At 41.0% G+C, this 12,521-nt stretch overlaps 1 protein-coding gene across 1 annotated transcript in view; it reads right to left on the reverse strand.

Annotated features, from left to right (window-relative positions):
* Nucleotides 1-7,546, reverse strand: part of MTR (5-methyltetrahydrofolate-homocysteine methyltransferase) — a 101,629-nt gene extending 94,083 nt beyond the window's left edge. Inside the window, exons 1-4 of the mRNA XM_008573408.1 lie at nucleotides 7,338-7,546; nucleotides 4,797-4,886; nucleotides 2,175-2,244; nucleotides 232-324 (exon numbers count right to left, since the gene is read on the reverse strand). Coding sequence (XP_008571630.1) covers nucleotides 232-324; nucleotides 2,175-2,244; nucleotides 4,797-4,886; nucleotides 7,338-7,496 — 412 coding nt within the window. The 5' untranslated portion in view covers nucleotides 7,497-7,546. The remainder of the gene's footprint in view (nucleotides 1-231; nucleotides 325-2,174; nucleotides 2,245-4,796; nucleotides 4,887-7,337) is intronic.
* Between the last annotated feature and the right edge of the window lie 4,975 nt (nucleotides 7,547-12,521).

Raw genomic sequence — 12,521 nt, forward strand, 5'->3', positions numbered from 1 at the left:
GATGATGATGATGATGATGATGATGATGATAATAATAATAATAATAATAGCAGCTAACTTTTTATTTAGATGTCTACTATATTCCAGGCACTACTGTGATCCATTTACGTGAATTAAATCATAGAAACCCTGTGGTAGATTCTGTTCTTGGTCCCATTTTCCAGATTTACAGATTACTGAAGCATAGAGGTACTTGCCCAGGGTCAATGATTATGTGTGATAAATACTCACTGATGTTCCTATACTCTGGTCTTTCCACAGACGGGGACACAGAGAGTGTCTTATTAGTTGGACCCAGAGCTCCCGCCACAAACCTCTTAATTCCTTTAAGAAAAGAAAAACAAGTGTGAAATCTTTAAACAGCTCAACCTTTTTGTTGTGAATCAATAAGCTATAAGATTTTTTCCTAGAACACAGTCCTACAATCCTTTGTCCACAACTCTGAAATCCAAAAAGCTTTTAAAGTCCAAAATTTTTCTTGAATTCATTCGACAACAAAATTTGACCTCTACTGAACTAGTCTTTATCTTCATAGACTATCTTCATAGTCTTTATCTCACTTAGTGGGATGACTCACAGATTTTACTAATATTTGATCATGGGAGCTGCCTTAGATCCCACTGGTGAAATTATGCAATATAGGAAAGATGCAAATACAAACGGTCTTCAGAAAGTTCCTGAAAAGATTTGTATTACCTTTCAATTCCATTTTTCCACAAACTTTCTGAAGTACACTAGTATTATCACCAAGCTAATCCAAAAAACTGAATTCCCACACATCTGACCTCAAAGCATTTCAGTAAGTAATCCTTTTCTATCACCACAGCTATGTTTGGACAAATTATCTTTCTCCCTATTCTTAAGAAACCACGAAGGTCCTGAATTTTACATAGGTTCTGTAAGAGTGCATCACAGTGGCATTCAACTTGAAATGCTCTCTAGTACCATATTGCAAGCCCGTTGCTGGGGGGAAATATTAAATCAGGATTAATAATTATAAAGCCCAAAATTTAAGTATGAAGCAGATCAAATCTTACCTGAATAACTTTTGAATAACCTCTCCTCGAGGCTGAGTCTAAGTACTTCTAAAATGGCCCGGGAAGTTATGTTCATTTCCATATCACAACAGAAGCCAGGGGTCACATTGGTCATCACCTCTGGTGATTTTAGCCACTCAATTACCTGGGCTATGTTTACAATTTAACTGGAGAAGACTATCAAGTAGTTGATAACCTAGCCTTTGAAAAGGTTACAGACCCAAATAGTCTTTATCTTCCTAAAGCTGAGCAATAATGCAGGTATAAGAAAAATGTCCTTATCTCTCCCTGCTTTAGCCGATTCAGTATCTTCTGAACTGCGACTGTTGGGGTAATAGTCTATGCATTTCCATGGATTTAAACATCTCTAAGAAACAGAGTTCCTGTAAATTACTTTGGTCTTCATTCGTATGCCACGTGTAACTTCCTAACAATTTTGCTTTACATGCTTCCTGTTGGCAATAACTTCACATTTCCAAATCTTAAGGGGCTCCACACATATCTTCTATTCCTTTCCCTCTCTCAAAGCCTCCTACCAGCTGGTGCCCAAGTGTTCTGATGGCAGCCAGCCAGAAGGTTAGCTATTTCAAGTCCCAGCAAGACTGAATCTAATGCCACACTCTTCTGTGTGCTGCATGGAGCCTTCAAGGACATCAGTAGTGTAATGGAAAACACTCAAAAGGCAATCTCTCTACCTAAATAAGCCAACCATGGGGAGGAGGGTGGCCTTAAAAGGATGAGATCGAATATCCTAACTATAACCAAAATAATCAAAACAGCCAGTTGTTACTTTAATAACCTGACAATGTGCTTCCAAAGGGAAAAAAATCACTTTAGCTCTAAATATACAAGACAGTCATGGGCCTACCTACAATGTCAGACTATAACTACCAGCAGGGTAAAAGAGTAAACCCTGAGTCCAAGGCCCACACGGGTAGCATTGACTCAGATGTTGAATGCTCAATTATGAAACTGCAAAAAAGTAACCTACAAACATGTAAAATACTGTGTCTACAATGTTGCTCATAGGCAACATTTTTGGGTCATGTACGAAAAAACTGCATTAAGAAGAGCCCATTATAGCTGAGAACATCAAAGGAATCATGTGCACAAAAAAGGAAGAAGAATGTTCCTTACCGGACTGGAGAGTTATCTCCTCGGCGGCTTTTCTGGCCACTCCCGCGGAGCACTTGTTCATCCGGTAGGCCTAGTACATCAACAGCAAACATTAGCTTGTCCTCCTTTCACTTCATATGGTAAGTAAGGAATGCGTGACCATCTGATATGAGCACTTGTTCATCCGGTAGGCCTAGTACATCAACAGCAAACATTAGCTTGTCCTCCTTTCGCTTCATATGGTAAGTAAGGAATGCGTGACCATCTGATACCCAGTTTTATTCAATAAGGAAATGCAGAGCGAATCAATCTGAGGTCTGAGTGAAATCTTAGCCCAGAAGACATATCAGCTGCCCAGCCTTCAAAGGCAGCAGAGAAAGGCAAGAGTTTTTTTTTTTTTTTTTAAAAGATGACCGGTAAGGGGATCTCAACCCTTGGCGTGGTGTTGTCAGCACCACGCTCAGCCAGTGAGCGAACCGGCCATCCCTATATGGGATCCGAACCCGTGGCCTTGGTGTTATCAGTACCACACTCTCCCGAGTGAGCCACGGGCCGGCCCAAAAGGCAAGAGTTTTGAGGAACTGCTTTTAGGTTCTCCCAAACCATGCGCTGAGTGGTGAAAAGGGCAATCTGCAAATCATGCTAGAGAATAAGCTGATGTAGTTAAATATTCTGAGAAATTAGAAAAAGCATAATAATGGGAAAAGCATAGGCTTCAGAGGCAGGAAACCCCGGCTCAAGAACTCGTTCTGTTATTGCCTGACCAGGCAGTTCCCATAGCAGCTTCCCCAGGCCTCAATTTCCTTCACTGTATAATGGTTAAAATCAGTGGTTCTGAACTTTTTGTAGACTACTAACCCCTTGAGAATTTGACAAAGGACCATGAACCCTCTCACCAGAAAATAAAAAGCAAGTATGCATATATACACACAGTGTTGCCTACAATTTAAGGAGGTTCATGGCCCTCCAGAAGTCCTCCCACAGCCCAGGTTAGGAAGTCTTGGACCTGTGGTCTTCAAAATCCCCTCCAAATCCCCATCTTAGATGTCTCGGATCCTCGCATCCAGTAATTAAGAAATCAGATAAATAGGGATTGGCAAACTATGGCTCACAGGGCAAATGTAGTCCACTGCCTGATTTTGTAAATAAAGTTTTATTGGAATATAATCATGCATATTTATTTACACATTGTCTGTGGCTGCTTTTACATACAGTGACAGAGATGTGTAGTTGCACGAAGACTGTACTGTAGCCAACAACAGCTAAAATCTTTACTATCCAGCCCTTTACAGAAATAGTTTACCAACACCCACTCTAAAATAATACAAAAGTAACTGGAACACAATTTCATTTTCCCTTGATAACCTAGAAGACACTTGATCTCACAAAGCCCCAATATCATGAGAGAAACTCAGGACTATCTACATAATAACAGAGGCATGTGTCTAGAAAAATCCCACAGAAATAGGGATTTTAGCACCTACCTTGTATTTCCATCATTAACATTTTACAAAATCTGAATATGGAAGTATCGTGTTCATTAAAAGAAATGCAAATCTGCCACCCCACACCCATTAGGATGGCTACTACCAAAAAAATAAAAAATAACAAGGGTTGGGGAGGATGTGGAAATTCTAGAACCCTTGTGCACCACTGGTGGGAATGTAAAAGGGTGCAGCCACTCTGACAGTGTGGCAGTTCCTCAGAAAAATTAAACACAGAATTACCATATGATCCAGCAACTCTACTTCTGGGTAGATACTGAAAAGAACGGAGAGTAAGGACTCAAACAGATATTGCACACACATGTTCATAGCAGCAACACTGCAAATTCACAATAGCAGAAACGCAGAAGCAATCCTAATGTCCATCAACAGATGAATGAAAAAGCAAATTGGGTACATACATGCAATGAGATATTATTCAGCCTTAAAAAGCAAGGATATTCTAACACATATTACAACATGGATGAGAACATTATGCTAAGTGAGATAAGCCAGTCACGAAAGGACAAATACTGTACAATTCAACTTATATGAGGTAGCTGGAGTAGTGCAATTCATAGAGACAAAAAGTAGAAAAGAGTGTGCCCAGGGCTGGGGTAGAGGGGGCAGGGAACAGGGAGTCATTGTTTAATGCGTACAGAGTTTCAGTTTGGAAAGATAAGAAAGTTCTGAAGACAGAGGTGATGGTTGTACAACACTGTGAATGTACTTAATGCCACTAAACTGTGCACTTAAAAATGGCTAAAATAAAAAAAAATGGCTAAAAAACACATTATGTGTATTTTACCACAATTAAAAAACCAGAAGAAACCAAATTTGTCACCCAATACTTAAAAATGGCCTCACAAAACTGTGTACACACAGCCAATGATTATGGCTTTATCAACAGCCTCTGCATGATAAGCATCATTTCTATTTGATTATTACTTGCCTGTGAAAGAAGCAGTTGGAAAATGAGAGGGCTGCTGTGATCATAAGCGGAAAAGATTCAGACCATTTTCCCTGTCTCACCACAAACAACAGATAACTATAGGCAATAGTCTGACTCTGCAGCTTCCTGTGATTTTCTCACTGGCAACTCCCAGTACAGCAAACGCCCATTAAGAATCTTAGATATGAGGAAAAATGGAATTCTTACCAAGTGTTCAAGGCCATAGTCAGCTTGGGCAATACTAGTGCTGCTAAAAGTATTTGTTTCAATGATATCTGCTCCAGCCAGCAAGTAGTCCTACAAAAAGAGATCATAACGCCAATTCTTATGGGTTTGAGAGTCCCCCCCGTCCCCAACAATAAACATGTCCTTTCATCATTACCACCAGCCACTTTTTGACTACTTACTAAGTGTAAGGCACTGCATTAGAGGATAGAGATACAAAAAGGTATCAGTATTTCACAGACAGGTACATGGTATAAATAAATAAGCACAGAACTTGAATTCAGACAGAGTTAATATGCTCAGGTTATGAGAATTTAACCAAGTTCCTTAAAATGAGTCTCAGTCTCATTTGAAAAAAAATTTTTCTCTCTCCTAAGGATTTATGAACTAAAATCATTTTTATTAATTTACAGTAGAAGACATTCATTTCCAGGGACTAGAAGATCACAACATCAAACAAAGGCAAGTCAATGGTCTTAAATGGTGTTTCTCTAAGTGCAGCCGAAAGCTGGTTAATAAGGTAGGTTTCCTAAGTCAACACCCCATCTAAGCAATCAGCTTCTTTGGTGTGGAAACTTTGAAATCTGCATTGTTAATAGCACCCCAAGCAATTCGGTGTATACTAAGTTCTTACGCAAAAAAAAAAAATCCTCATTTGAAAATACCATAAACCTACTTCACAGGATGGCTTTGTGATAATACAAAACAACACATCATATGTCTGGCACACCATGGGCACTCAATAAACATTAGTTCTGTTCCCTTACCTTCTCCCTGCTTCAGCACAACCTGATCTCACTGAGAACTGCATTGTCTCTGAGATCTCAAATACTGACCACAATTTTTTCAACCCACATCTCTTGGTCCCTCTGAACCATATCTGTCTGCACCCTTACTGGAAACTTGAGGACTTTGGTGCCTGCTCTCCTCCCTATTTGAAACCTGTCTTCCTGGTTTTATCCTTTGGACACCATCACAACCTCTAATTTGACTAGGACCTTGGGATTTCTGGACCCCCTTCATTTTCCTATAGTGAGTAAACCCAACCCCTCCTAAGCTGAACAATGTTTTCAGAAGAGCTGGGAAATGAAAACCAAAATATACACACTTATAATAACAATAAATCACAAACACCCTAAATATCCATGCTAAGTAAATGTTAAATATCCATTTCATTACATGCTATGTGATAGCTAAAAAAATATTGTGTATATCTACATATACTGAAATGGAAAGATCTTCCTAAGTATTACTGAGTAGAAAAACAAAATGGAATGATATGTAAAGCATGACACCATTAAATTTAAAACATATACAAAGTGTGTGTGTGTGTGTGTGTATATATATATATACACACACACACACACACACTTATATGCACATAAACATACATATCAATGTGTGACAAAAGGATCTGGAAAGACACACACCAACTAGTATAAGTGGTTATCTCTGGAAACAAAACAGCAATTTGGAGTAGTGGTCAAATGGGAATTCATTCTTACCAATGAGGTTTGTTTTATAAGAACAAATTAATTAATTTTTTTAAAAGTAAGAAAAATTGAAGACAACATCTAGGAATAAGGGAATTAGTTTTTGATATATACATAGAATAGGTTATTATGAAGTCATTAAAACCATGTTTCAGAATATTTAATGCTCATGGTACATAAGTAAAAAGTGCAAATTATATAACAGTATGAAGCAATATAATCCCAATTTAATTTTGAAAAATATAAGTAAAGAAAACTAGACTAAAATATAAATTAAAATACGTGAATGGTAGTTCTATCCTGGAATTTTATAATAGATGAGCGCCTACTTCCTGGTTCACAGAGAGCATCTTTTCAGTGTGTCTGCACATAGTGGAAGGGGTGGATGAATTCCCTTGGGACTCTTTTTTTTTCCAATAAGGGCACCCCCTAATACCCTAACATTGTGCATTAAGATTTAACATATGAATCTTGGGGGGACACAAACATTTAACCATAGCAGTACCCTTAGAAGAAGAAAATGAGAGCTCGCCTTCTCCCTCTGCTCTCAACCATGTGAGGATACAATTAGACGGCAATCACCAGACATAGGATCTGCTGGTACCTTGATCATGGACTTCCAGCCTCCAGAACTGTGGGAAATGCATGTGTTTGTTTAAGCCACCCAGTCTATGGTAATGTGTTACAGCAGCCCAACTAAGACACCACCTTTCAGGATTTCTTCATCAGGGCTATTATAGTAACTTAAATAAGATAGTAAGTGTGAAAACCTTAATTTGTCCAGAATCTTATGGTTTTTTACTGCAGCTTATATGCCTCAAGGGCAGAAAACCCCCTTTCCTCATCTCCTTATCCTAAGTGCCCAACACAGCACATGACTTTTATGTGGTGTCCAACACCTGCCTTCTGAATAAATCACCTCTTTCTTCTGGATTCTCCAGAGCTGCTGGGAGAGTAGTCTGCCCTTGGTACATAAAACAGCTTGTACAATAACAGAATGAATATATATAAGAAGCTGGGAATACTCTACCTTATGGATCTGATAAATGACATCGGGCTGAGTTATACTTAAAATGTCATTGTTGCCTTTCAGTGGCCTGGCATGATCTTTAAATTCTTGACCTCGGAAGCATTCTTCATTTAGCTTGTACCGCTGGATCATGGTCCCCATCCCTCCATCTAGCACCATAATCCTCTTCTGCAGAATGGCTTCAAGCTCATCCTGCAGGGTTTTCTTCACACCTGCTTTAAAGAAAGTGAAAATCTGACTTCAAAGAAGGAAAGGTGAAAAAAGATGTGTAAGGGGGAAGTGGAGAGTAATTTACAATAATTCACAAAAGGGAGTAGCTGGAGGTCATAAAAGATGTACTCATAACTCTACAGCATTAGAAAAACTCTGCCCAGAAATGTTGTCATTAAGTCATAACAATGCGGTACACAGCACAAAATCACTGGGGAGGCACCAAACCAATATTCCTGTTTCAGAGATGAGGAAAACAGGCAGCAAGGAGACAAGTGGCACAAGGCTCGGCCAGGCTGCAGCGCAAAGTCCTCAGCGCTCTCTTTCCTCATTAATTCTGTGCAGATGCTCCTTTAATAGGGAGATTTAGTGTGGATAACTGAAAACCATCAATAATTCCAAACTGCCATTTAAAGTGTTAGCTTTGGTCAAGGGTTCGAATCACCTTACTGGCCAGCTGCCCAAAAACTAAATTAAAAAAATTAACTGTTAGCTTTGATCATCTCCCCCACCTGTTGCCAGAACTAATAGCCTGCAAACAGGGTTTTACTCCCCTCTGCTCCGTCTATGAAATAATAACTGGCCACCACCCTCAAACTTCTCAATACTCTCCACGCTCCCTGACTTCTAATCCCAGCCTTGATAAGGGCCCAATGCCTACTTCTTCCAACCCTACTTTCTAACAAATATTGTCCTGTGGATTGACTGAATTGTGTTTCGCAAACTTCATATATTATAAGTTTAATTCCCATTATAATTGTTGAGAGTGGGAAATCCTATTATGGTAGTTGAAAGGTGGGGCCTTGAAGAGGTGATTAGATTGTAGGACCATGCAGTAGTGAATGGATTAATAATGGTGGTCACGGTGTGGTTCTGTGGGCTTTAAAAGGAGAGCATGTGAGAGTCTCTCTCTTTCTGCTCCACCATTTTCTGTCATGTGAGACCCCTGCATTGCTGTAAAGCCACCACCAAAGAAGATCCTTACCAGATTTGTTCCCTGGACTTTGGACTTTGCAGCCTCTGAAACTATAAGCAATAAATTTCTTCTTCTTAGAAATTATCCAGTTCCAAGTATTTTGTTACAAGCAAAAGAAATGTACTAATACAGAAAATTGGTACCAGAGAGGTGAGGTGTTGCTTATAACAAATACTTGAAAATGTGGAAGCAGCTTTGGAACTGGGTGTTGAGAGGCTAGAAGAATTTGAAGGAGCAGGCTAGAAAAAGCCTAGCTGCTGGTGGGAGTTTAGAAGACAAGAAAACCAGGGAAAGTTTAGAACTTCTTAAAGACTGGTTAAATGGTGGTGAGCAGAATGCTGATAGAAATATGGCCAGTGAAGGCCATTCTAAGATCTCTGATGTAAATAAGAAGGGACTTACTGGAAAATGGGACAAAGATCACCCTGACAAGGAATTTGGCTGCATCCTGTTTATGCCCAAAAATATTATGCAATGTGGAACTTAAAGGAGCTGACCCAGGGTATTTGGCGGAAGAAACTTCTAAGCAGCAAAATATTCAGAAAACTTCACGGCTACTTGTAACAGCCTATGCTGAGTTACGGTGGCAAAGGCATTACATAAAGCCAGAATTTAAAAGGAAAGCAGAGTGTAAAGATTTGGAAAATTTGCATCCTGGCCATGCGGTAGGGAAGCAGAGAGCTTTTTCAGGAGAAAAATGCAATGGTGCTAAGAAGACTAGTACAAAAGAAAGGGATTATCAAGAGAAGTGGGAAAGGCCCTAAAGGCATTGTAGAAGCCTCTGGGGCCAACCCTTCCATTACAGGCCCAGAGGCCTAGGGAGACAGAATGGTCTTGGGGAACATGCCCAAGGCCCCATCCACGGGCTTGCTGCCCAGGGCCACCTCAGGATGCTGCTCTCCACACCAGCACCCCAGCTGCTTCAGTTGTTCCAACCATGGCTAAACTGGCCTCAGGTGCAGCTGGACCCACAGCTTTGGAAAATACAAGTCCACGGGCTTGCTGCCCAGGGCCACCTCAGGATGCTGCTCTCCACACCAGCACCCCAGCTGCTTCAGCTGTTCCAACCATGGCTAAACTGGCCTCAGGTGCAGCTGGACCCACAGCTTTGGAAAATACAAGCTGGAAGCCCTGGCAGCATCCACCCAGTGTTAGGACTGCAGGCTCACAGAATGGCAAAGCTCTGAAGGGTTGGGAGCCTTCTCCCCAATTTCAAAGGATGTATAGAAAAGCCTGCGGGCCCAGGAAGATATCTGTCACAGGAGTGGATTCACTGCAGACAGCCTTCACTAGAACAATGCTGAGCAGAAACGTGGGGTCAGAGTTGCAGCAGAAAAACCCCAACATGCCTAGTGGAGCTGTGGAAGTGGGACCACCACTGAGACCCCAGATCCGTGGAGCTACCAGAATGGAACACTAGCCTGGGAGAGCTAAAGTGTGGCCTGAGACCAGGAAAGCCATAAGAGCGGAGTTGTCACTGGACTTGGGGACCCAACCCCTACACCAGTTTGCAAAAGACATCCAACAAGGTACATGATTCACCAGCTTTGAGATTTAACGCCTGCCCTGCTGGCTTTCAGTCTTGTTTGGGACCTGTTATCCCTTTCTTTTGGCCTGTTTCTCCCTTTTGGAATGGGAATATGTACCCTATGTTTATATCTTGGACGTAGATAACTTGTTTTGATTTCACAGATGGGACTTTTGAGTTGAAACAAGTTAAGACTTTGTGGATGAAATGAATGTATTTACCTGCAAGAAGGAAATGAACTTTGGGGGCCAGGGGCAGAATGCTGTAGACTGACTTTGTCCCCCAAAGTTCATATATTAGAAGCTTAATTCCCAGTGTAACTGTTGACAATGGCAAATCCTATTATGGTAACTGAAAGGTGGGGCCCTGAAGAGGTGATTAGATTGTGGGGACCATGCCCTAGTAAATGGAATAATCCATTGACGGTTTAATGGTGGTCATGGGCATGGTTCTGATGGCTTTAAAAGGAGAGCATGTGAGAGTTTCTCTCTCTCTCTCTCTCTTTCTTTCTCTCTCTCTTTCTCCTCCACCATTTTCTGTCATGTGAGACCCCTGCGTTGCTGTAAAGCCACCACCAAAGAAGACTCTCACCAGATGTGTTCCCTGGACTTTAGACTTCCCAGGCTCAGACTGTAAGCAATAAATTTTGTTCTCTTACAAATTACTCAGTTCCAAGTATTTTGTTATAAGCAACAGAAATGGAAAGCCACCAAAAAACAATACTAGAAAGCCACAAAACTATGTTGACTGGAGCCACTGAAAATTCACAATGTGGGGCCCCCTCTTTGGTTCACCTTTTCTTGACTTCCCTCAACACTTCCGACATCTACTCTCCCAACCTCTGCTTTCTTTTCACACCAATCCTTCTCTTCCTTCTCACTCAACAGGGACTTTACCTAATCCCTTACAAAGAGGTCTTCTGTTGGAAGCTCCTCAAAGTCAGCCCCTGTCCACCAAAATCCTCTGGCAGCTTGGCTCGCTCTGTTTTCCTTCTCCCTGTACCTAAAAGCACAAGATCACCACCACCCCAACACCTCCCACTGCTCCCCCATATACTCTTCCACCTCCTGCAGTTACACCTCAGCACCCACAGATTCTTTATCTTCGTGATGTGGCTTCCTCCTCTGCCACTCTCTTGAAATTACTTTCTGAAGTCACCAATGACCTTCTAACTATCAAAAACACTTAGCCCCAATCTTAGAGCCAGATTTCAAACTGGCCAACTGATAGTGCCACCTAGAATATTCACCTGCCCCTCAGTCTAATACTCAAAACCAAACTTGCCATATTCCCTGCTGATGTCCCTATTTTTGTGAATGGCAATACCCTCACCAGAAGCCTAACCTTAAAATCTCAGTATTAACTGACTCCTTTTCTCCCTCATAATTAACATCTTAGATCCCAAGCTTTACAGATTTGGTCCCCAAAATGCCATTTACACTGGTCCCACCTTCCATCCCCAGCACCAACCCCTTTCTTCCAACCCCCTTCTTCAAGTCCTCACTACGCATGCCAGCCATCACTAATCATCTCTGAGCTTCAATCTGCATCCATGCAAATGAGGTCATAGACGGGGAGTTGCTTTGTAAACTATCAAATGTTCTACAAAGGTAAGAGATCACCACCATACCTGTGTTCTAATCCACCCTATGCACCACTAACAGATTAATCTTCCCATAGAACAGCTTTAAACCAGTTGTTTCCCTTGCTCAAACACCTTCAACAGCTACCTACTGCCTACCAAAGTTAATACAAGTTACTCAAAACAAACTATGACAACAGCAATCTGTCTTGTCAACATTTCCTTCTATGCTCCAAGAGAGGAGCAATGCTCAAGTCAAACAGGACTGGTTCAAAGCTATTTGAACTCCTTCGAGGAAAAGACTGTGGTTAGATCCATTCATCTCTATCCCTAGCAACACCAAGGACAGTACCTGGCACCTATGTGTTCAATTAATATTTCCGTAAGTGAGATGACAAAAAAGTGAAGGAAGGTGAGAAAAAAGAGGCAAAGATCATTTAAAACCCAAGCCAGAAATGTAAGAATATGTGTAAGCTGGCATTGGGTGCAAACTTACAACTCTGCCTTGTCTTACTGTCCAGTCTCAGGTGTGCAATATAAAAAACAGGGGCTAACTGGTGGGCACCAAGCTATTTTGAGTGATTTGTTCCAAAAAAAATAAGAAAGGCTTCAGGAAGGTTGCTCTAGTAAACCTGGAAGAGAAATTTGCAGTATCCAATATCTGGTTTCTTTCCCAAAGGGTATTGTTTCTTTCAGGGCCTACTATTCCTTTCCAAAGCCAAATTACTGGCTAATTGTGTTTACTGAACTTGCAGGTGAGAGAAAACACTTTCTGATAAAGGAACAAAGTTAAGAGCCAATGATCTGACCAGTACTACTTCACATACCAAAGGAAATCCCTTCTTGGGAAATGTGGAGAAAAGGTAGGCTTAATAAGACATGATAACA

The sequence above is a fragment of the Galeopterus variegatus genome, unplaced genomic scaffold (assembly GCF_000696425.1).
Source record: "Galeopterus variegatus unplaced genomic scaffold, G_variegatus-3.0.2 Scaffold915, whole genome shotgun sequence".
NCBI lineage: Eukaryota > Metazoa > Chordata > Mammalia > Dermoptera > Cynocephalidae > Galeopterus > Galeopterus variegatus.